The 26,439-nt window shown below is 39.2% G+C and overlaps 1 protein-coding gene across 15 annotated transcripts in view; it reads right to left on the reverse strand.

The window, feature by feature from the left end:
- The window catches only part of ESCO1 (establishment of sister chromatid cohesion N-acetyltransferase 1), a 73,227-nt gene that overhangs the window by 5,283 nt on the left and 41,505 nt on the right, over positions 1 to 26,439 (reverse strand). For 6 of the 15 annotated variants that reach the window (XM_054460343.2, XM_063653477.1, XM_054460347.2 and 3 more), the window contains exons 9-12: positions 11,916 to 12,005; positions 8,052 to 8,195; positions 4,460 to 4,647; positions 1,271 to 2,477 (exon numbers count right to left, since the gene is read on the reverse strand). In XM_054460343.2, coding sequence (XP_054316318.1) covers positions 2,330 to 2,477; positions 4,460 to 4,647; positions 8,052 to 8,195; positions 11,916 to 12,005 — 570 coding nt within the window. In that variant the 3' untranslated portion in view covers positions 1,271 to 2,329. Of the gene's footprint in view, positions 1 to 1,270; positions 2,478 to 4,459; positions 4,648 to 8,051; positions 8,196 to 11,915; positions 12,006 to 12,567; positions 12,690 to 26,439 lie in introns of those variants that run through there. The other 9 variants (XM_054460350.2, XM_054460349.2, XM_054460348.2 and 6 more) reach the window with 4 other exon arrangements.

The raw sequence follows: 26,439 nt of genomic DNA on the forward strand, positions 1-26,439 counted from the left end.
TATGGAAATTGGACCTGTATTATGAGATTAACAGTTACTACAGAGTCTACACTATATCCCAAAATTTCATTGTTTTTTTTTTTTTTAAAAACCATGGTACCTGTCAGGCAAACAATGAGACCAGGACTGACTCTTCTAGAGTCTCAAGCCCAAAGGGAAATGATAGTATCAAAAGCTAGGGCCAGGTGCGGTGGCTCACACCTATAATCTCAGCACTTTGAGAGGCCGAGGGAGGTGGATCACGTGAGGTCAGGAGTTCGAGACCAGCCTGGCCAATACGGTGAAACCCTGTTTCTACTAAAAAATACAAAAACAAATTAGCCGGCCGTGGTGGCAGGCACCTGTAATCCCAGCTACTCTGGAGGCTGAGGCAGGAGAATTGCTTGAGCCCAGGAGGCGGAGGTTGCAGTGGGCTGAGGTCATGCCATTGCACTCCAGCCTGGGTGACAGAGTGAGCCTCTGTCTCAAAAAAAAAAAAAAAAAAAAAAAAAAAAAAAAAAAAAGCTAGACCAGCATGATGAATCACAGGGAAATATTTACCATGCCCTATCATTCTACCCATACAAAATGTATAGAGTCTTATACTACTCTAGAAATTTTTTTTTTTTTTTTGAGGTGGAGTTTTTTGCTCTTTTTGCTCAGGCTGGAGTACAATGGTGCAATCTCTGCTCACTGCAATCTCCACCTCCGAGGTTGCAGCTATTCTCCTGCCTTAGCCTCCCGAGCTGGGATTACAGGTGCATGCCACCAAAACCAGCTAATTTTTGTATTTTTAGTAGAGACGGGATTTCACCACGTTGGCCAGGCTGGTCTCGAACTCCTGACCTCGTGATCCGCCTGCCTTAGCCTTTCAAAGTGCTGGAATTATAGGCGTGAGCCACCGCACCCAGTCTAGAAATTTTAAAAGCAAAAATTTATAGGGAAATAAAATGTATACCTGTTAATTTAAGGCCCTAAATTTTAGCCAGTTTTCAACTGAGATATGATCATTTCAGCTCATAAAAATAACCTAAGTTGAACCACAGTGGTAATTCATTCTTGGGCTGTGGGCCCTTCATTTATTTGAAACATCATAAAAGTACCATGTTACTAAAATAATCAGAAAGGATTTTGCCTTTGGAGATAAAGTTCAGCTGATTTGCTGCTGACATAATGATCCTTTGGCAAACTGGTGGAAACTGCCTTTAGGAAGCCAATGTTTTAATCATACTTCAAGATATCAAACCAAAAAAACACCCTGAAAAAGCACAAATGACAACACACCATTATCTCAGTTAGTACATTGGTCACTTAGAAAAAGCTATCAAGTATTTTATTATTTTTATTCTACATTATATACAGGTCATAAAAGGCCACAGCAGTTTTTCAACATATAAACCCTTTAAAAGTAGAGGGCACTATGAAGGATAGACAAGTATCAAAATGAAGTCCAGTAATGAGGGCATATACTCAGTGCAGTATTTCTGAGGAATAACAAAGCAGATACCGAGTCATCCATACTTTGCTTCCAAGTATTCTATACGTTTTTATAAACCTCTTTGAGATTTGTTAACAGCCTAGGTGTGCCAAGTTGCCATTTATTTTAAAAGTGAAACCGGAATGAAAGAATAATGAATCTAGGAGGGTACCTTTCCTAATGCTTGTCATTTACAGCTCTCCAAGAAGGAAAGCCGCAATTCTTTACCACTTTCTACTTCCTCGTTCCATCAAAGATAGGAAAGAGAAAAATCAGGAAAAAAAACCTCAATATTCTAATTCTTCCTATTTAGCTGGAGCTTTCCTTTTCTATAGGGGTTTCTTCAACGTATAGTTCAGGCCTTCTAAAAATTAGCTTCAAATTCCAAAACACTTAATATTGCACCCTCCTTGAACAATAACTAAAAAAACTGGTTTCCACTCTGTGAAAATACAATCTTTAAGCCTATCACTGGTATCAGCAGATCAATATAAAAAAATACAGTACCAAGCTACACTGGTATATTTCCATATTAAGAACTTCAAAATATACTTATCACTGAGACCATAGTCCTTGCATTAGTTTTCAGTCCACTATGAACAATTATCTGCTGCATGTAAACATGTCTAAATAACTATAGATAAAATACATCAATCATAAATTTCTGTAAAAGATAATAAAATATCTTCTTTAAAAAACAAAACAATAAGCTATTACTGCATTGTTTCCAATTTTATGAAAATGGAACAACCATATGGTTGTTGCCAGTCCTGAGTTCATTGTAATAAAAATGGCCCTAGTTCCTGGTTAAAGTCAGCAACCAATCCATTCTCTTCAACAGATGTCTTCTAGTGGTGTAGGCAAGAATTTGTTTTATGTGCTATTCTGTCCATTAATAAAATTATATACCAGAAACTGACCAGTGCCACAGTACTGTGTTGCAAACAGCTTTCCATCAGGAGTGGGATCTGAGAAAGCAATTTCTTCTTTGCTCAAATATGAGCCATATATAAAGTTACTCCTATTAAAAAAAAAGGGGGGGAAGGGGTTAAGCATGAAATGTTAAAAATTCTTTCTAATCAATCATTAAAACTGGAATAACCTGTCAAATACAATTTGACTAAAAGAGCTTTTTAGGTACTGTTGTATGTGCTCAAAATTGTTGAAAATAATTATTCATCTATAATATCAATAACCTGAGGTTAAATTTTAATAAAAGCAACAATATAAAAACATTTACCCAACATTTTTCATGATAAAAAGATTCAACTAGGAGTAGAAATATTTCCTCAACCTGATCAAGGGCATCAAGGAATAATCAGAGTTAATGGTGAATGACTGAAAACTGTTCCTCAAAGATCAGGAATAAGAGAAGACTACTCTTACCTCTTCTATTCAATATTGTATTGGAGGTTCTCGTCATGAGGAAAAGAAATAAAAATCATCCAGATTGGAAAGAAAGAAATAAAACTATCTCTTTTGCAGATGAAAAGGCCTTGTTTATAGAAAATCCTAAAAAATTCACAAAAACAAAAAATCTAATAAACGAATATGCAAGGCTGCATATTCAAGATTGATATTCAAGAGTAAACTATTTCTATACACTTGTAATGAACAACCTAAAACTGAAATTTAGGGGGGAAAAATTCCATTTATAATAACATCAAAAAAATTAAATACTTGCCAGGCACAGTGGCTCACACCTGTAATCCCAGCATTTTGGGAGGCCAAGGTGAAAGGATTGCTTAAGCCCAAGAGTTCAAGGCCAGCCCAGGCGACATAGCAAGACTCCGACTGTACCAAAACAAATGAAATTTTTGCCAGGCACATGGCTATGGTCTCAGCTACTCACGAGGCTGAGGCAGGAGGATTTCCTGAGCCCAGGAGGTTGAGGATGAAGTGAGCTATGTTTGCACCACTGCACTCCAGCCTGGGTGACAAAGTGAGATGCTGTCTCCAAAAAAGAAAAAAAAAATACTTGGGAATAAATGTAACAAAAGAAGCGTTAAGACTTGTACACTGAAAACTATCAAACATTGCAGTAAGACATTAAAGACCGAGGGCCAGACACGATGGCTCACACCTGTAATCCCAGCACTTTGGGAGGCCAGGGTGGTGAACTGCTTGAGCCCAGGAGTTCGAGACCAGCCTGGGGAACATGGCAAAACCCCATCTCTACAAAAAATAGAAAAATTGGCCAGATGCAGTGGCTCACGCCTGTAATCCCAGCACTCTGGGAGGCTGAGGTGGGTGGATCACTTGAGACCAGGAGTTCGAGAGGTGGTGGGTGCCTGTAATCCCAACTACTTGGGAGGCTGAGGCAGGAGAATCATTTGAACCTGGGAGGTGGAGGTTGCAGTGAGCAGAGATCACACCACTGCACTCCAGCCCGCAACAACGGAATGAGACTCTATCTCAAAAAAAAAAAAAAAAAAAAAATTGGCTGACCTAAAAACCTCTTTTGAATAATTAATTTTAACCTCCTTCATTAATCTTTATCAGAGGTACTTTATAGGACAAAAACCAAAACAATTTTTTTGAGTCTCCCTTTGATATCTCTGACAGTTAAGTGATAAAAGAAAAACTAATAAGAGATTTCGACAGTTTACAAATAATATTCTTGAATTAAGATAAATTTCTCTAAAAGCTGAACTCCCAAGGAACTCTCCACATTTCTTTGGTTATATTTAAAATTCTTCAAAATGAAGCACAACGTGAAATAGGCAGGTTATTTTGGCCTAACATCATAGTTACAAATAAGTAAGTTGAAACAGCTTAATATTAATAGTGTTTAGCCTATAGTGCTTTCTTCTTCCTCACATTAAATTCTCATAAAAAGTTACAGATCCAATACAGATCCAATACACTGATAACCTCATGCAAAATTTGTAATTAATACAAATAAAGATTATACACATGTTAATTAAATGCCAATCTTTACACTAAAGCTCTGCCTAAGTCCTAAACTACTAAAAATGATTTGAAGGATTACATTCAAGTTACCTTAGGCATTCAATCATGCGAGAAGCAATTTTCTTCCGACGCATCATGCTGAATACCCATATTCGACTGATCCCACAGATTGCAGGCTCTGGTAATGTTGAGCAGCACCAGGCTTTTTGCCTTTCAAATCTGACTTTTTCTTCTTCTGACCTGGTAACTGGAAGTTTCTCTTCTATAACTCTGTAGCCCTACAGGTGTCAAAAATGGGGAAAAAATTTAAGTGAGATTATTAATTAGCAACTAATACTGATCTAGTTGAGGAGGTTATGACATTTGACTGGCTTAACAAACTATGGGGCCACTTATGCTTTCACTCTCATTTTTAGGAAACAGACAACCTGGATCTGCATTATGTTCCAGTTCACTTACTAGTTGTATGACCATGAAAGTAAGTTACAATTTCTTTAACCTTTGGGTTCCTCACTGGAGATATCCATCATCTCTCATTTTGAGAGATTAAACCAAGTAATATATACAAAGTACCTTGCCATCATGAGGAGCCCCCTCAATAGGAACTGAACATTAGTTCTCTCTACCTCCCGCACTCCAAGAACCAGCAAAAGTACATGTTAAGAACACAGCAGTAACTGTTTCTGTGATTGCTGTCACAGTTCTAGATTTCACAGTTGTACAAGAACTGAGACTAGGGATAGCAGAGAAATTAATAATTTAAAAAGCCATGTCATCACACTGCAATCTCTTTTAAAAAAAAAAAAAAAAAAAGTACCTTAAAAAACATGTATCTCTTTTATGGTGGCTGTCTTTATGGGAAAATAAAAATAAAAAATATCTCTGCCAGTCTAGCTGCCAAAAAATAACACAATTGGTTTTTTTTGTTTGTTTTTTTTTGTTGTTTGTTTTTTTTGAGACAGAGCTTCTTCTGTCGCCCAGGCTGGAGTACAGTGGTGCGATCTCGGCTAACTGCAACCTCTGCCTCCTGGGTTCAAGAGATTCTCATGACTCAGCCTCCTGAGTAGCTGAGATTACAGGCATGCACCGCCATGCCCGGCTAAGTTTTGTATTTTTAGTAGAGATGGGGTTTCACCATGTTGGCCAGGCTGGTCTTGAACTCCTGGATTACAGGCGTGAGCCACTGTGCCCAGCCATGACTAGCCTTCTGATGGGACAAGATATAAAACTTAAAAGCAAACAGACAACACAGTTAAGAGTCAGCAAAAACATCCCTAACAAACATTACATAGTTATCCTTCTAGTCTAAACACCACTATAAGTCATTTATGGATCTAGGTGGAATAGAACCTTAAAAACACAATAGTTTGCACTATGTAAAATTAACTCAATTTCAGTATGGCAAATTTCTATGAGTTAGTCAATTTATATCAAATTAATTTCCCCAAACTACCCTATCAGTTACTTATTTAAATCAATTTTGTTATTATAGCAAGGTTCGTAAGCACTATATAATAATTTCAGGCTAAATATTTATTTATTCATTTATTATTTTTTCTTAAGAGACAAGAGTCTGGCTATGCTGCCCATGCTGGAGTGCAATGGCTATTCACAGACACGAACATAGCACCCTACAGCCTCAAACTCCTGGGCTCAAGCAGTCCTCCGATCTAAGCCTCCCAAGTAGCTGGGACTACAGGTGCCACCACACCAGGCTGAATTTTTAAAACATGTAGCTTAACATATATAGAGAAACTCCTGCAAACTTGCTTTGACTTTTCACTTTTTTAGAAATTTTTATGACCAAGCATACATCTGTGCAAGCAGCTATTAACCCACTTATGTCTAGTGTTCCATTACTGGAACACTAAGCATGTGGGAGTTATTTATATCCTACTGCTCAAGGTCATCGCCAAGGTCTTATTTTTCACTCATGCAAAAAATCAAAAAATTGTTGCAACCTTTGGCATAAATGAGTTAATATGCTAAAAGACACCATCTGAACAGTAGTCACACACAATGTACACTGAGTTCATGAGCAAGAACTTAGCTGGAAAAAGACAGAATTCAGGTCTGCCTCAAAGTGAGCATTATTAGGGAGTCCAGAAGCTTCTGTTCTCTTAGGATGGTCTCGGCAGTTTCTACTAACACTCATAATGTAAACATACATGATTCCATTGTTTGTTTTTTTGTACAAATTGGCTCCTAAACACAAGATAACTACTCATTTGGAGTTCAACAAAGAAAGTGGTGATCTATTCCAGGTGTGGGCCCCCTTTTTTTTTTTTTGAGATGGAGTCTTGCTGTTGTCCAGGCTGGGTTCAGTGGCACGATCTCAGCTCACTGCAACCTCTGCCTCCCAGGTTCAAGTAATTCTCCTGCCTCAGCCTCACGAGTAACTGGGATTACAGGCACACACCACTACATCTGGCTAATTTTTGTATTTTTAGTAGAGACACGGTTTCACCATGATGGCCAGGCTGGTCTCAAACTCCTGACCTTCTGATCTGCCCACCTCAGCCTCTCAAATTGCTGGGATTACAGGTCTGAGCCACTATGCCCGGTGGTGTGGGCCTTTTATAAAGGTACAGATAGTAAATATTTTAGGCACTACAGTCCACCTGGTCTCTGTTGCAACTATTCAACTCTGCCTTTGTAGTACAAAAGTAGCCACAAATATGTGAGCCAAATGGGTGTGGGTGGGCGACAATAAAATTTTTTTACAAAAACAAGCTGGATTTTGCCCACTCTAGTTCGCCTAGCCTTGACTTAACTCCAGTGCTAAAGGGACTAACTGAGAAAGACATTACATTGGTATCTAACATGGAAACTTCCAAAATAAACTTTGATAGTATTACGATTTTTTTTTTTTTTTTTGAGACAGAGTCTCACTCTGTCACCCAGGCTGGAGTGCAATGGCGTGACTTTGGCTCACTACAACCTCTGCCTCCCAGGTTCAAGCGATTCTCCTGCCTTAGCCTCCTGAGTAGTTGGGATTACAGGCGCACACCACCACACCCGGCTATTTTTTTTCTTTTTTGAGACCGAGTCTTGATGTGTTGCCCAGGCTGGAGTGCAGTGGCGCAATCTTGGCTCACTGCAACCTCTGCCTCTCGGGTTCAAGCGATTCTCTTGCCTCAGCCTCCCCAATAGCTGGGACTACAGGCACGTACCACCATGCCCTGCTCATTTTTTGTATTTTCAGTAGAGACAGGGTTTCACCGTATTAGCCAGGATGGTCTCGAACTCCTGACCTTGTGATCCTCCCACTTCAGCCTCCCAAAGTGCTGGGATTACAGGCATGAGCCACCACACCCAGCTAATTTTTGTATTTTCGGTACAGACCAGGTTTCACCATGTTGGCAAGGCTGCTCTCGAACTCCTGACCTCGTGATCCACCTACCTTGGCCTTTCAAAGTGCTGGGATTATAGGCGTGAGCCACTGTGCCCAGCCTGATGGTATTCTGATTCTATAGAATTTTTATCTTACTGACTTGAGAAACTAATTCCCATGCATAACCATTACTCCACTATGGTGAAGACTCACACATGGGAATTCTTGCATTAAAACTGTTCCTTACATAAAATGGAGACAAATTTATCGGATTTATGTTATTTGGGATTACGTTGTAAACTTATTAAACACCAAATTACTTAAGAACACTCTTTAAAAATCACTTACCCATTGGATATGTTCCGCAATTAGGCAGCCAACTACTTTTTTGTCATTGGAAATGAAGAGAAGTGTTTTAGTTCTGGAATAGCACATTAGTGGAGCCTGTTGAAAACCTAAATCATTGTCAACCATCTCTCTAATCTCGTCAACCTGCCAAATAAAGAACAGTAATTATTTTTAAATGAAAATATTATATACATGTAAAAACACACTATTTCAGTTCAGTAGATCAACTTTATTCCAAGCAGGGCATCCTCTAAAGAGTTCTCTGGGCTGGACGTGGTGGTTCACACCTGTAATCCTACCACTTTGGGAGGCCAAGGCAGGTGGATTGCCTGAGCTCAGGAGTTCACGACCAGCCTGGGCAACATGGTGAAACCCCGTCTCTACTAAAATATAAAAAAATTAGCCAGGTGCCGCAGTGTGTGCCTGTCATCCCAGCTACTCCAGAGGCTGAGACAGGAGAATCCCTTGAACCTGGAAGGCAGAGGTTGCAGTGAGCCGAGATTGCACCATTGTACTCTAGCCTGGGTGACAGAGCGAGACTCCATCTCAAAAAAAAAAAAAAGAGTTCTTCTGAATGACCGTACTGATCAATAACTGTTTTTTAACCCCTTTGGAACACTTTGCAAAATGAAGGAAGAACTGGAGGGAGATGCCAAACCCAACAGTCTAGAGAACAAGAGGGATGGGGTGAGAGCTCCTACAATAGATTATTAGGAACATTAGGACTTCTTATTAGAAGTATCTAATTTGTGAATTGAAGAGAACTTCACTGGAATCTTAGCCAGGCAAGCCACTTTTCTTCCCAACCCTTAATTAGTACTCTCATCGGTAAAATGAAAGCGAGTATAGAGAAAAGGAATTCATGTTTACTTCCTATCAACCACTTATAGGCCAGACATTATTCAAAGCACTTTACAAATATTTCGCTTAAATCCCACATTTCTTGGAGGTTTATGGTTCTTCACTTTACATATGGAAGAAATAAAACTCAAAAGTTAAAGAACTTTCCCATGTCAGATATTGGACATCTAAAAAATCAAGCAGCAGAGTCACATGTGAACCCAAAATGTTACTATGGCATCAAACCATGCTTCTTACAGTTTAGCTCCAAACTGACCAAAGTCAAACATGGTAAGCTCAAACTGTTTGCAGGCAATCAAAATTAAGACCTCTGTAGGTACTCAACCATTAGTTCCTTCCCCAGTTAAAAGATATTGCAAACAAAAGCCGGGGAGCAGTGGCTGATGCCTATAATCCCAGCACTTTGGGAGGCTGAGGCTAGAGGAGTTCAAGGCCAGCCTGGGCAACACAGCAAAACCCATCTTTACAAAATTTGTTTTGTTAGCCAGATGTGGTGGCACTTGCCAGTAGTCCCAGCTACTCAGGAGGCTGGGGCAGGAGGGTCACTTGGGCTCAGGAGTTTGAGGTTACAGTGAGCTATGATCACACCACTGCACTTCAGCCTGGGTGACAGAGTGGAATTCTCTTAAGAAACAAAACAAAACAAAAAACTAAAAATAGAGTCCAATAACACTCATTTATGTTATTAAGTCCTCCTAATCCTGAGACAGCATCCTACAACTCCTAATTCCTCAAGACGAGTAATTCACAATTCCCTAGATTTTAATTTTTAACCTATTATGGGTTACTAAGATTTTGTTCTAATAAACTAAAATGAGGAAATTAGCATCTGCTGAGGGTTCCTTCTGAGAAGTCTGGTTGCCACATATGGTAGTGTAGCAAAAGTTCCCACTGTGCACTTCCAAATGTGAATAGCTGGAATTCCAAAAATTCATTAATTTAATTTTCATTTAAGTTGACCCTTGAACAACAAAAGTTTGAACTGTGTGGGTCCACTTATATGTAGGGTTTTTTTCAATAAATATATTGGAAAATTTTTTGGAGAATTGTGACAATATGAAAAAACTAGCAGATGAACCATGTAGCCTAGAAACATAAAAAAAAAATCAAGAAAAGGTTAGGTATGTCATGAATGCATAGAATATATGCTAGTTTAAGTATGGGTTTAATCAATTATTTATGTTATCAATAAGGTTACCAGTCAACAGTAGGCTATTAGTAAAGTTTTGGGGGAATCAAAAGTTGCACTTAGGCTGGGCAGGGTGGCTCACACCTATAATCCCAGCACTTTTGGAGGCTGAGGCAGGAGGATCCCTTGAGACCAGGAGTTCAAGACCAGCCTGGGCAACAAAGTGAGACCCTGTCTCTTAAAAAAAAAAAAAAAAAAAGTTATAGTTGGATTTTTGGCTGCATGAGAAGCCGGCACCCATAACTACTACACTGTTTGTGGGTCAACCGTGGTTCATCACTGATCCAACATTAATTCAACAAGAATTTACTATTGTGCAAGAATCAATGTTTCAAATACAAGACAGGTTGGGCATGTTTACATGTCACTGTAAATACTGTTGTCTATTCTGTTAGGCAGCAGTAATATGAAAGCTTATTTGGGTATCTAAGATTGTCCATTCGGATAAACAGAGTATCTAAAGTTAAGAACCAGAAAATAAACTTACATATTTTAAATAGATTATTAGCTAAACTTTCAAATAACAGGCGCAAAGTATTTTCCTTCAACCAACTTTTCAGGTGAAGTATTCTTAAGTTTAAAGAAGTCCAATTGTTAACCTAAAAAAAAGTATAATAAACTGTTTTCCTCCTGTTTCCAGACATTTGGGACACACTCTAGTATAATTACTAAAGTTTTTCAGATAAACAACTGAACCCATTGCTTACATTATGAGGTATTTCTTCTGAAAAAGCATCCAGAGGTTGAAGAAAAACATACTGAGTATATTATTTGAAAGTGTAATGAACATATTAAACTTATTTAAAAATAAGTTTACCTTATGGTTCCTGATTTTTAAAATAACCTATATAATAAAATGGTTCCAGGATTCATTATCTGGTTCATTTTTCAACACAATAAACTCTCTGAACACTTGAAGTATGGAACTCTAAGTTAGACTAACACCTGCCTCACACTAGATAAGATAAATTTTTATGTTTCTGCATTATATTTATAAACTGGAATGTATGCTTATATCTTAAAAATATTATAAGATTGAGTCATGTTTAATTTCAGCTTTACTGTGACCTACTTAGCAATCCCCTTCTGCAATAAGCTTTTATTTAGAAATTTTCCCTTAGAATGAAACTTTACATTTTATTAATTATCCAAATTATTATAATTCAGCTTTTATTTCTGATCGTGAAATCTTTTAGTTGGCATTATTCACTTAACAGAAGATAAGCATATCTACTTTGGCACTCAAATTATTAACTACTACTAATACAGGACAATTTAGTAATAATACTGGACTCAATTAGTACTCAATTCATTTAGAATTCATATACTGGACACACTACAAAGTTTAACATAATTTTTGAATTGGGTTATACCCTTTAAATGCTTATTTCTTGTTTTCAGAATAGGTGTTTAAATATACTATGCCAGCAATCTGTTATCCTCTCAAAATTAACTGCAAAATGGGCCAGGCGTGGTGGTTCATGCCTGTAATCCCAGCACTCTGGGAGGCCAAGACAGGCAGATCATGAGGTCACGAGTTAGAGACCAGCCTGGCCAATATGGTGAAACCCTGTCTCTACTAAAAATACAAGTTAGCCATGTGTGGTGGCACACACCTGCAGTCCCAGCTACTCGGGAGGCGGAGGCAGGAGAATCGCTTGAACCCGGGAGACAGAGGTTGCAGTGAGCCGAGATTGTGCCACTGCACTCCAGCCTGAGCAACAGAGCAAGACTCTGCCTCAGGGTAAAAAAAAAAAAAAATTAACTGCAAAATGATATTATCCACTCTACATGAAGTTTCACCAGAAATTTACCTTTTTCAGGGCATACTTTGGGTCTTCAGGAAGAACCATTATTATCCTGCCATCAGGGTATTCAGCCAGAATTCTTTCTTTCTTCCAGCCCTAGATATATATATATATATATACACACACATATGTAAAGTATGAATTTTATGTATATTCTATTCATTATATCCACGTACAAGATAAGTACATCAATTTGTCTAAAAATTGCAAACATGAAAAATATATGCTCATTAATGCTTAATAAAGCATGATAAATCGGCTATTTTGTTAAGCATACAATAGGTACAAGGCAAGCTAATTTCTCTCTACTACTCAGAGATATATCTAATACCACAAGAGTATTTCTAATTTATCATTTCCCATTTTAAATTAATTTTGAAAGCCACACATCAAAAGCAAGCCCCTTAAAGTCAGTAATTCCCAGAAACTATAACTCTCCCAGATTCTTGATAAAAGAATTAAACTCTTATATTTCATTGGAACATGGTTACCTCCACAAACAAACACTCCAAGTTTTATGTCTGGCATGCCAAAGACCTCCAGGAGGTTTTAAATGAACTGATTTGCATGCAGTAGCCCAGTATGAAAGGAATAGTCTTATGCTTATTGATCACAACTACCAAAGCCACAAGAAGGAGACTATAAAAAATATAACTACCTTCTAAGAATCTAATAGGGAAGGAGAAGCTACGTTGTGTGTATCTGAAGTTAAACATACTCAAAAAAAGAGGTAATAAACTCTTCTTCAGATCCACACTCGTGGTGATTAATGAGCAGAACCTGCATAAAAAAACAAAACAAAACAAAAGCCACTTAAATCTAGTAAGATGGGACTGAACCAGAGGTTAAAACTAGGAGCTTTGAAGTTCAAAATAAGTACAGAAGGAATGAGCTTAACTAGTTGTTCCAGTTGTCTTAACCCAACCAACTTTACATAAAAAGGCCTTTCCAGAAGCCATTTATACTTTCAGAAGAGAAAACCACCATATTTTTTCTGATGTTTCTTCTAAGAACACAAAAGCTCAATGAAACCAAGAAAATGGCAACTAGATTTCTTTAAAATATACTATGGCAAGTATGAAAACAGATTCGTTTTCTTAAACCATCAAGAATTTTTTGGAGGAGGGAGGGCAGAAAGATCATAGTTGGGAACAAAAATTCTAATTAATAAGCTTGGTATATGTAACAATTTAAATTAAAATATTTAAAATCCAAAATTTGTTTACATAACAGAGTACCCAAGTTAAATTCAGATGATTAAAATTATGATTGGTAAAATGTTCTCAAGATTTGAAAAGAAAGGAGCAGAAACAACAGCCACAGAAGTCCTTTTTTCATCTAAGAAACTAAATCTGTAGTTCTTCAACGTAAATAAGGTTTTAAAAAAGAAACTTAAGGCCGGATGCAGTGGCTCATGCCTGTAATCCCAGCACTTTTGGAGGAGGGCAGATCACGAGGTCAGGAGATGGAGACCATCCTGGAAACCCCGTAGCTACTAAAATACAAAAAATTATTGTATTTTTAGGCGGGTGTGGTGGCACGCGCCTGTAGTTCTGGCTACTCAGGAGGCTGAGGCAGGAGAATTGCTTGAACTCGGGAGGTGGAGGTTGCAGTGAGCTGAGTTCATGCCATTGCACTCCAGCCTGGGTGACAGAGTGAGACACTGTCCCCCGCCCCAAAAAAAAAAAAAAAAAAAAGAAAGTAAATCTGAATCATATACAGATCTGAATATAGGTAAACAATTTTTAGAAGATTTACAAGACATCACCTCTTTTTTAAAAACAAATTTCTATTAGTAATGTTACTTTATGAAAAAGCTTTCAAATTTATGAACCTATTTTTAATAAAATGAAGAGATTTTCACTTTAAAACATCAAAAAGACCTAAAAATGTAAGTAACCTCAAGTTACAAGAAAACCATTCTTCCTGAACTGAATCATCTAAAGACAGTTCCATAAACTATTTTCCTATTAAATGCCTTTGAAAACAGTAATACTGGTTTCATGTCATTATATTGCATTATAGACATCAGACAAATTAATTTTGCTTTACTAATTTTTAAGTGCGAAACTTTCTCTTGAAACAACTTCAGACTTGTATGTTCATGCTGAAATTTTTATCACAATTTCATTTGATATAATTTTATGTTTTAAATAGTACCGTTTTTTTCATGTACTAAATAAAAGCCCTTTAAGAAGCAAAGGCTGCAAAGGGATACTTAGTATTCCTTAGATTCCTAATGTTCATGACAGCAAGTTTTATTTATTAATGTAATTTACTTATTTGAGACAGAGTCTCACTCTGTCACCCAGGCTGGAGTGCAGTGGCAAGATCACAGCTCACAGCAGCTTCAAACTCCTGGGCTCAAGCAATCCTCTTGCTTCAGCCTCCCAAGTAGCTGGGACTACAGGCGTGCACCACCATGCCAAGCTAAGAAAGCATATTTCAGTGAAAACTTTTAAGTAATTCTAGAGTAAAAGTTCAGGGTTTAGATCCTTGTCCTTGGTAGTTACTAGATGCATGGCCTTAGGCAAATCACTGGAAGTCTGATTCTGTTTCCTGATGTAAGCATTCTAAAAAATGGCTATCATCACCTCCATCACTTGGGTAGGTACGAGGGTGCTATATTTAAGATGACTGCTCAAAGAGTAGCCACTCAGTAACTCTTAGTAACTTCCATTCTCCCTTCTTACTAGTATCAAACTAAGATCAATGCACTAATCTAACAAAACGGTCAATCAATAAATGTTCCCAAGGTTAAATACAGCAATAAATTCAAATCATAGACAAAGAAAGGATGAAAGAAACAAGTTAGCTAATATTTGTTCAAATAACATACTCAAGACATATCTATGCCTCAACTACAGTTAACTGCTAGTCACAATAACCACATGACCCTCCTCACTTCAGAGAAACTTAGAGGCAATAAAGTCCAACCAACGCTTAAAATTAACGCAGAGGAGAAGCAGGGTTCAGGAAAGAGTGCATGCAATTTAGAAGAATAATCAAATAGCCACAACGTTTTTGCAAAGATATAAATTCCAACGCAGCGCACTTACACTTCTGACCTTTAGCTCCAACATATTTCAGCACTAGTATGTTACACATAACCCTCTGCTAACAAGCAGTATTTTCCAAAACCCATTTTTTTCTTACTTCATCCATTTCTGCTTCATGAAAAGCAGAAAACTTTATATTCCTAATCTGTATTTCTAACAGCAAGAAATTATTAATATTATTATTATTTTTTTTTTTTTGAGACAGTTTCATTCTTGTTGCCCAGGCTGGAGTGCAATGACGCAATCTCGGCTCACTGCAACCTCTGCCTCCTGGGTTCAAGCAATTCTCCTGCCTCAGCCTCCCGAGTAGTTGGGATCACAGGCATGTGCCACCATGCCCAGCTAATTTTTTTGTATTTTTAGTAGAAATAGGGTTTCTCCATGTTGGTCAGGCTGGTCTCAAACTCCCGACCTCAGGTGATCCGCCCGCCTTGGCCTTCCAAAGTGTTGGGATTAAGAAATTATTACTCTTTTCTCCTTGCTATTGGAGTTACCCTAAACTGTACAGTCTAAAGAATGGATTTCTCCTTTTTCCATCAAAAAAAGGATTACAATTGGAAACAAAATACACTGAGTGGTAAATACACTGACATACATACAACGATCAAAATTCAAACCAAACACTTAAGATGTGTAGATTTAATTGTATAAATAATACCCCGACTTTAAAAGTTCACATTAATCACAATTTCATGAAAAGGTTGAATGAGAATATACATTTGAAGGAATATTTGAAGAAATAAAACCAACAACCAGCTTTTTAAAAAAATAAATATTACAAGGGAAAAAAACAGATCCAGGGAGAACCTTGGGATTAAAAGATACTAAAGGGACATACCAACCAATGTAATATATAAACCCTAATTCAAACAAATAAGCAACATAGGAAATCATGAGCTATTTGGGAAGCTTTGAACTCTGATAGAAAACTTGATTTCAACAATTAATTCATTTATTGAAGGTGTAGTTACATTCTTTAAGGTACTTTTATGTTTAAAAAAGGAATAATCTTTGGCCAGGCGCAGTGGCTCACACCTGCAATCCCAGCACTTTGAGAGGCTGAGGAAGGCGGATCACGAGGTCAGGAGATCGAGACCATCCTGGCTAACACGGTGAAACCCTGTCTCTACTAAAAATACAAAAAAATTAGCTGGGCGTGGTGGTGCACGCCTGTAGTCCCAGCTACTCGGGAAGCTGAGGCAGAATTGCTTGAACCCGGGGGGCAGAGGTTGCAGTGAGCCGAGATTGCACCACTGCACTCCAGCCTGGGCGACAGAGCGAGACTCCATCTCAAAACAAACAAAAAAGGAGTAATCTTCATCTTTAAGCAATACGTATTTAGAGGTGGGGCATGGTGGCTCATACCTGTAATCCCAGCACTTTGGGGGGCCAAGGCAGGCGGATTACCTGAGGTCAGAAGTTCGAGACCAGCCTGGCTAACCTGGTGAAACCTTGTTTCTACTAAAAATACAAAAAAAAAAAAAAAAACTAGCTGAGTGTGGTGGCATGCGCCTGTAATCTCAGCTACTCGGGAGGCTGAGGCAGGAGAATCACTTGAACCCAGGAGGTGGAAGTTGCAGTGAGCCAAGATCATGCTATTGCACTGCAGCTTGGGCAACAAGAGTGAAACTCCATCTCAAAAAAAAAAAAAAAAAAAGTACATACTTAGAAATATCTACTAAAGTAATAACATGATGCCTGAGTTTACTTCAAAATAATTGGGAAAGTTAGATGAAGATGATTATCCATGAATTGTTGAAGGCAGGTGATCAGTACAAAGGGGTTCATTACTCTGTGTGTGTGTGTACTGTATTAAACTTGTTTTGGAAAATTCAAATTGCCTATTGTCAAAACTGTACCAATGGCCCAAGGTTTGTTCAAGTATTTAGAAGTAAAAAATAAATGCAAAACTAATCTAGTCAGCATTGCAGCCAGACCCGAGGTACAGTAAAGTAGTGACTGTAACAGGAGCAGCTAAACCTGAAGTGTGATAAAGCAGTGACTGTAATAGGATCACAAAGGAGTTTTGGAGGTGCCAGTAATGTTGCTTCTTCTTACATGGGTGTGTTCACTTTGTGAAAATACACCATTATTAAGCTGCGTACTCGCTGTGTACTTTCTTTTCCTTTTTTTGGTTGAGATGGGGTCTCACTATGTTGCCAAGGCTGGTATCAAAGTCCTGGGCTCAAGCCATCCTCCCACCTCAGCCTCCTTAAGTATTGGGATTACAGGTGTGAGACACCATGTCTAGCCTGTGTACTTTCTTTACATGTTATAAGTCAATACAAATTTTACTTAAAAATAATTACTGGACAGGCGCGGTGGCTCATGCCTGTAATCCCAGCACTTTGGGAGGCCAAGGTGGGAAGATCACCTGAGGTCAGGAGTTCGAGACCAGCCTGGCCAACATGGCGAAACCCCGTCTCTACTAAAAACACAAAAATTAGCCAGGCTTGGTGGCGGGCATCTGTAATCCCAGCTACTCAGGAGGCTGAGGCAGGAGAATCCCCTGAACCCGGGAGGCAGAGGCTGCAGTGAGCCGAGATCACGCCATTGCACTCCAGCCTGGTTAACAGAGCAAGACACTGTTTCAAAAAAAAAAAAAATTTACTAAAGGAATTTGAAAAATAGGCATTTCGATAGTAATTTAAAAAGTTAAGTTGAGGCCAGGCGCAGTGGCTCACGCCTGTAATCCCAGCACTTTGGGAGGCTGAGGCGGGTGGATCTCCTGAGGTCAAGAGTTCGAGACCACCCTGGCCAACATGGTGAAACGCCGTGTCTACTAAAAATACAAAAAATTAGCCGGGCATGTGGCGCACGCCTGTAATCCCAGCTACTCAGGGGGCCGAGGCAGGAGGATCACTTGAACCCAGGAGGCGGAGGCTGCAGTGAGCAGAGATCATGTCACTGCACTCCAGCCTGGGTGACAAGAGCAAAACTCCATCTCAAAAACAAAAAAAAAACAATACTGGTAAAGATGTGTGTCTAATCTATATGGCCATATTGAACTTCAAAGTGTTGAAAAGTCTTAGATATTACTACTAGTTTGAAAGTGACATATACATGGAAAAATTCTCTCAATTCAATAAATTTGTACTGGCTACCTACCATGTATACAAACCATTATCTTGGCAGTATAGCATAGTGGTAAGGAGGATTTCAAAAATCAGAAAAACCTAAAATTCAAATGCAAACTCTGCTACTCACTTGCTGCACTGCTTTGGGCAAATTACTTAACCTCTCTAAAACTTGGTTTCCTCACCTATAAAATAGATATAAAAACAGGCCTGGTGCAGTGGCTCACACCTATAATCCATACTTTGAGAGGTAGAAGAAGGAGGATCACTTGAGCCCAGGAGTGCTAGACCAGCCTGTTAGAGCAGCATGGTGAAACCCTGCCTCCACCAAAAACAAATAAAAACAAAAAAACAACAGAAAACGACTGAGAAGCTAAATGAGAAAACACTATAAAATGTTGACCACAGGGCCTAGCACAATAATATGTACTCAATAAATAACAGTTCCGATTATTACAGCAACTAAGCATTTTAGTTGGTTTAGTAGGTTTTGGTTTTTGTTTTGAGACAGGGTCTCACTTTGTTGCCCTGGCTGGAGTGCAGTAGTGCAATCATGGCTCACTGCAGCCTCAACCTCCTAGGCTCAAGCAACTCTCCCAACTCAGCCTCCCGAGTAGCTGGGACCACAGGCATGCAGCCCAACACCCAGGTGATTTTTCTATTTTTTGTAGAGACAGGGTTTTGCCATGTTGCCCAGGCTGGTCTCAAACTCCTGAGCTCAAGTGATCCTCCCACCCTGGCCTCCCAAAGTGCTGGGATTAAAGGTGTTAGCCACCGTGCCCGGCTGGTTTAGGTTTTTATATCTTCAATGCCTTCATGCCTTACAAGGTCATTCATGATCTGGTCCCCCATTTACCTCTTTCAGCCTTATCTCTTGCAGCTTTTCCAATACAACACAGTCACAAGTCATAATGAAATACTTATATTTGCCTGGCCTTTCACATACTGCTCTCTTGGCCTGATATGCCTTTGCTCTATACCCTTCTGAGCTCAAGGGACTCCTACTTATCCTTTCTGAATTTATTAAGTGCTAACCTGACTTTTCCAATCTTTGTCATATGTCCTTGCTCTATGCTCTATATAGTACCCTGTATATCCTAAAATACTACTGTAGCATTTTCCACACTATTTAAATGTTTATCCATCGTCCCTCGCACTGATCTGTAAACTTACATAAAAGATCTTTATAATAATTTTTAAAAACAAGGTCGACAGTTAATAAATGTTTAAGAAATAAATAAGCCTAGAAAAAAATTATCACATAAGATATTACTGTCATTGCTTACAGATTTGAAGAAAAAAAAAAAACTAAAGAGAAAAAGTTAATTTGCTATGGTCATACAACTAGTGAGTGGCTCATTAGGAAACCACATCTCTATAGTTTAAGCTCACTTTCTTTTCTACTATGCCACAATGACCTCAAGAATCTTATAAATCTAATAGGAGAAACATATAGTATACAAATGTCTTTAATACAAGGTGCAATAAAGTATATGCTTGAAAGGAAATTTTCCTTGATTCTAAAATAAGCTTTATTATACTTCAATGTTCCTGAATCCAAAATCAGTCTATCAATATGTATATTTAATTTTTTCTTAATTCTCAAAAAAACAGCTATCAAATTGAAGCAGGAACCTACAAGAAAAGGCAAAATAATGTAAGCAAAGTGTTAAAATAGTTTTAGGAAGATAGAGAAAACCCTTATTGGGATAAGAGACGAATAAAAGAAAAATATTCATAGAAAAGAAGGTATTTCTGGCCAGGCGCAGTGGCTCACCCTGTAATCCCAGCACTTTGGGAGGCCGAGGCGGACGGTTCACAAGATCAGGAGATCGATACCATCCTGGCTAACACGGAGAAACCCTCTCTCTACTAAAAATACAAAAAATTAGCCAGGCGTAGTGGCGGCACCTGTAGTCCCAGCTACTCGGGAGGCTGAGGCAGGAGAGTGGCGTGAACCTGGGAGGCGGAGCTTGTAGTGAGCCGACATCGCGCCACTGCACTCCAGCCTGGGCAACAGAGCGAGACTCTGTCTCAAAAAAAGAAAAAAAAAAAGAAACACAATGTCTAAATGAACTGATTTTCAGAGATGAACCAGCCCTTCCTAAGTGAGCAGAGACCAGTAGCCATTTTTAACCATAAGATGTTGACCAAGTCTGGAAGCATGAGTGAACAAGCAAGCCTGCCACAGACAGAGGACAAGGAGAAGAGTCTCCTGCTGGAACAAAGAGAAACCAACCAGAATTACGTGGCCTGACATGGCAGTCCGAAATCTGAAGAAACTCCAAATACAGCAATAATTATCTACCAATTCTCTCCCATGGGACAACTGCACAGTTGGGCTGGAAGGTTTAGAGAGTTCTAGTGTCGTGTGGAGCTTAGATCCCCAATCTCAGCTGGAGAGAGACACCTAATACCAGAACAGAAAACTAAAGTTTCAAACCCAACTCTGACCTGACCCAGTTCAATTTCTAATTAGGTCTAAGCAATCAGCCCCTCACCACAGTTACGACAAAAGAAAAGAGAAAGCACTCATGGGTAAGGGAAAGGATACTATCTACTTCAGTCTCTACTATTCGTTCACACACAATCTCCAACGTCCAATAAAAATTTACAAAACCAGACAGGAAGACTCAATATTGTCAAAAGGTCAGTTCTTCCTGATTTAATCTACAGATTTGATGCAATCCTAATAAAGATCCCAGCAAGCTATTTTGTAGATATTGACAAACTAGTTCTAAAGTTTGTATTGAGAGGGAAAAGACTTAGAATAGCCAACACAAAATTGAAGGAGAACAACAAAGTTGGAGGACTGACACTACCCAATTTCAAAACTTACTATAAGGCTAGTTATCAAGACGGTGTGGTTGATATGGTTTGGCTGTGTCCCCACCCAAATCTCATCTTGAATTGTAGTTTCCATAATCCCCACGTGTCATGGGAGCAACCCGGTGGGAGGTAATTGACTCATGGGGGTAGTTACCCCCATGCTGCTGTTCTTGTGATAGTGAGTTCTCACAAGATCTGATGGTTTCATAAAGGGGTTTTCCCCGTTTGCGCGGCACTTCTCTCTCCTGCCACCATGTGAAGAAGGACAAATCTGCTTCCCCTTCTGCAATGGTTTTAAGTTTCCTAAGGCCTTCCTAGCCATGCAGAACTGTGAGTTAATTAAACCTCTTTCCTTTATAAATTACCCAGTCTCAGGCAGTTCTTTATAGCAGCGTGAGAATGGACTAATACAGTGGTACTGGTGAAACAACAGATCAATGAAACAGGACAGAGAACCCAGAAACAGACTCACATAAAAAGTCAACTGATCTTTGATATAAGAGAAAAGGCAATATAATGGAGAAAAGATAGCCTTTCAACAAATGGTGCTGAACTGGACATCTACATGTAAAAGTAATCTAAACACAGACCTTGCATCTCTCACAAAAATTAACTCAAAATGGATCTAAACATAAAATGCAGAAATATAAGATAACATAGGAGAAAAACTAGATGACCTTGGGTATGGCAATGACATTTTAAGTATACCAAAGGCACAATTCATGAAAGAAATAACCGATCAACTGGACTTCATTAAAATTTAAAATGTCTTTTAAAAGATACTGTTGGCCAGGCATGGTGGCTCACACCTGCAATCCCAACACATCGGGAGGCAGAGGCAAGAGAACTGATTGAGCTCAGGAGTTTGTGACCAAGCTGGGCAATATAGGGAAACCTCAACTCTACAAAAAATTAAAAAATTAGTCAAGCACGGTGGTGTACCCTCGTGGTCCCAGCTACTAGGAAGGCTAAGATAGGAGGATTGCTTGAGCCCAGGAGGTCAAGGATAGAGTGAGCAGTGATCACACCACTGCACTCCAGCCTGGGTGACAGAGCACAACCTTGTCTCAAAAAAGAAAAAGTGTATAATTAACAGGATTTTTTGGACTGGGCACGGTGGCTCTTGCTTGTAATCCAGCACTTTGGGATGCCAAGGCAGGTGGATCACTTGCACCCAGGAGTTCGAAATAAGCTAAGATGACACAGCAATACTCCATTTCTATTTTTATTTAAAAACAAACAAACAAAACTTTTTTTGAAAAAGACACTATTAAGAGAATGAGAAGACAAGCCACAGGCTGGAAGAAAATACTTACAAAAGAAATATCTGATTAAAAAACTGTTACCTGGCTGGGCACGGTGGCTCATGCCTGTAATCCCAGCACTTCGGAAGGCTGAGGTGGGCGGATCACCTGAGGTTGGGAGTTCGAGAGCAGCCTGACCAACACGGAGAAACCCTGTCTCTACTAAAAATACAAAATTAGCTGGGCATGGTGGCACATGCCAGCAATCCCAGCTACTCGGGAGGCTGAGGCAGGAGAATAGCTTGAACCCGAGAGGTGGAGGTTGCAGTGAGCCGAGATTGCGCCACTGCACTCCAGCCTGGGCAACAAGAAGGAAACTCTGTCAAAAAAAAAAAAAAAAAAACACACACACAAACACACAAAAAAAACTGTTACCCAAAATATACAAAGAACTCTTAAAACTCAATGAGAAAACAGCCTGATGAAAAAATTAAAATTAAAATAAAATAAAAAATGGGCAAAGGACCTCACCTAAGAAGATATACAAATGGAAAATAAACACATGAAAAGATATTCCATATCATGTATTAATAGGGAAATGCAAATTAAAACAGTAACATACCACTACAAGCCTATTAGAAAGGCCAAAATCCAGAACACTGGTAACACCAAATGCTGGTGAGGATATGAAGCAAGGCAAACTCTCATTAATTGCTGATAGAAATGCAAAAGAATACAGCAACTTTGGAAGAGAGTCTGGCAGTTTCTCACAAAACTAAACACACTCTTACCATACGATCCAGCAATCAAGCGTCTTGGTATTTACCAAAAAGAGCTGAAAACATGTCCTCACAAAAACCTATACACAGCAGCTTTACTCATAATTGCCAAACTTTGGAGCAACCAAGATATCCTACAGTAGGTGAATGGATAAACTGTGATACATCCAGACAATGGAATATCACACAGAGCTAAAAAGAAACGGGCTTTCAAAGCCATAAAAAGACATGAGAGCCCAGCTCAGTGGCTCATACCTATAATGCCAACACTTTGGGAGCCCGAGGCGGGTGGATCACTTAAGGTCAGGAGTTCAAGACCAGCCTGGCCAAAATGGTGAAACTCCATCTCTACTAAAAAAAAAAAAATAAAAAATTAGGCAAGGCGTGGTGGCTCACACCTGGAATCTCAGCACTTCGGGAGACTGAGGGGGCAGATCATTTGAGGTCAGAAGTTCGAAACTAGTCTGGCCAACACAGTGAAACCCCGTCTCTACTAAAAATACAAAACTTAGCCAGGAGTGGTGGTGCACAACTGCAGTCACAGCTACTTAGGAGGCTGAGGCAGAGAATCGCTTGAACCCGAGAGGCGGAGGTTGCACTGAGCAGAGATCACGCCACTGCAATCCAGCCTGGGGGACAGAGTGAGACTCCGTCTCAAAAAATAAATAAATAAAATAAAAAATAAAAAAATTAGCCGGGTGTGGTGACACACGCCTGTAGTCCCAGCTACTCGGGAGGTTGAGGCAGGAGAACTGCTTGAACCCAGGAAATGGAGGTTGCAGTGAGCGGAGATCACGCCACTGCACTCCAGCCTGTGTGACAGAGCAAGACTTTGTCTCAAACTAACTAAATAAATAAAGACACGGGAGATGTTTAAGTGCATATTACTAAGTGATAAAAGCCCATCAGAAAAGGCTACATACTATATTATTCCAACTCTGACATTCTAGAAAAGGTAAAGCTATGGAGACATTAAAAAGACCAGTGGTTGGCAGGGATTAAGGTAGGCAGAAGGGATAAATAAGCAAAGCAGAATTTTTAGCACAGTGCAACTATTAAGTATGATACCATAATGGTGAATACATGGCATTATATATTTCTCAAAACCCACAGAATATACGAGAAAATCCTAATACGAAACATGGATTCTGGGAAATAATGATGTGTCAGTGTAGGTTCACCAATTATAACAAATGTACCACTATGATAAGGGATGTTGACAGTGAGGGAGGCTATGCACGTGTGGAATTAAGGAGTATACGGGAACTCTCTGTACTACCTGCTCAATTTTGTTGTGGATCTAAAACAGGTCTAGGCCAGGCATGGTGGCTTACACCCATAATCTCAGCACCCTGGGCAACAAAACAAAACCCCATCTCTACAAAAAACTTAAAAATTAGCCAGATGTGGAGGCACTCGCCTGTAGTGCCAGCTGCTCAGGATGGTGAGGCAGGAAGATAGCTTGAGCCCAGGAGGTTGAGACTGCAGTAAGCCATGATTGTGCCACTGCACTACACCCTAGATGACAGAGTGAGACACTGTCCCGAAAGGAAAAAGAAAAATTAGCCAGGCCTGGTGGCCTGTGCCTATAGTCCTAGCTACGCAGGAGGCTGAGAAAGATTGAGCCCAGGAGTTTGAGGTTACAATGAGCTATGATCGCGCCACTGCATTCCAGCCTGGGCAACTCAGCAAAACCCTGTCTCAAAAAATAAAACAGGCTGGGCGCAGTGGCTCACACCTATAACCCCAGCACTTTGGGAACTCAAGGTGGGCAGATAGCTTGAGCTCAGGAGTTCGAGACCAGTCTGGGCAACATGGTGAAACTCTGTCTCTACAAAAAATACAAAAATTAGCCACGCATGGTGGCACACAACTTAGTGCCAGATACTCAGGAGGCTGAGGTGGGAGGATTGCTGGAGCCCAGGAGTTTGAGGCTGCAGTGAGCTATAATTGTACCACTGCACTCTGGCCTGAACAACAGAGTAAGATCCTGACTCAAAATAAAAATGAAATTTAAAAATCAGAAAAAAAATCTCTAATCCTGCTCTACTACTATTCACTTCTCTTTTCTCTAATGCCCAGTTTCCTCTTTTTCCTAATAATCTTGAAAAGGAATAAAGAAAAAGTATACATAATTAAATTATATGCACTCAAATTTCACATAAAAAAATAAAGATTAAGCAAGAGTTACTGGATTATGGTTTCCCTAAATCAAAAATTTAATCACATGTAACTTCTTTCCTCAACTTTCTGTAACAGCACTATCCAAGAGAACGTTCTGTGTGATGATGCGAACATTCTATATACCACCTAACACAGTAGCATCTAGCAATGTGTGGCTTTTAAGCACTGGATAGTACAACTGAAGAAGGGCATTTTTAATTTCATGTAGCCTAGTGGCTACTTCACAGGATAGCACAGCTCTGTAGCCAATCAAAGATCTGTCAACTCTTTCTTTTTTTTTTCCCTTGAGATGGAGTCTCGCTCTGCTGCCGAGGCTGCAGTACAGTGGCACGATCTCGGCTCACTGCAACCTCCGCCTCCCAGCTCAAGCGATTCTCCTGCCTCAGCCTCCTGAGTAGCTGGGATTACAGGCGTGCGCCACCACACCCGACTAATTTTTGTATTTTTACTAGTGATGGGGTTTCACCATGTTGGTCAGGTTAGTCTTGATCTCGTGATCTCAAGTGATCCACCCCCTCGGCATCCCAAAGTGCTGGGATTACAGGCATGAGCCACTGTGACCAGTATTGTCGACTCTTTCTTCAAAGTTTCTCATCAATGTTCTTTCCTATTTCTACCAATGCCATAGTAATTCAGCACTATACACACCTAATATGTATACTACTCTCTATATATGCCATTGAAATATTACTTCTCTCCCTACACTTCATCAAAATATTGTTTTAACGTTATTTAAATTTTTATCATTCAAAATGTTCGAGATTCTTCAAAACTTAAAAGAACAGAAAGAATAAAGTCCATATAGCTTTCAAAATCAAAGTATCACAATTTGACTTGATTGTATTTTTCTAGTCTCATTATCCACAAAAATCCTCATTCAGTAAAAAAGATCTACTCATTATTCCTCACAAAAATGTTAAGCTTTTTCTTTAGTTGTACTGTTACCAATCATAGATGACTATCTATGTTCATTTTAAAAATCAAATCTTAACTCTTTCCTGTCTATGAAAACAAACCATGCTGACCACTTCTAAGTTGCAAAGCTAATGTATGATTTATTTAGTTAAATATTTAATATTGATTTATTGCTTTAATGGTTACTTAGATCTTTTATTCACTTTTCATTTCTTTCAGACTTTGTTCCTAAACTTGAAGGAAAGGGCATAGCCCCGAGAGTAGTGCTCTCCACACAGCATTCACTCAGACGTGAATTAATTCAAAGGAGTTAAGAAGGATAATACAGGAAAAAAGGATTGAGTTTTTCTCAGCCAAGAACCCATACATTGTTCTTTCGCATTACTAAAAGCTCAAAATATAGCTGAGTTCCTGATAGGTTCCTGATAGGTTTCTGGCAGTTT

This window comes from Pongo pygmaeus, chromosome 17, assembly GCF_028885625.2.
Source record: "Pongo pygmaeus isolate AG05252 chromosome 17, NHGRI_mPonPyg2-v2.0_pri, whole genome shotgun sequence".
NCBI lineage: Eukaryota > Metazoa > Chordata > Mammalia > Primates > Hominidae > Pongo > Pongo pygmaeus.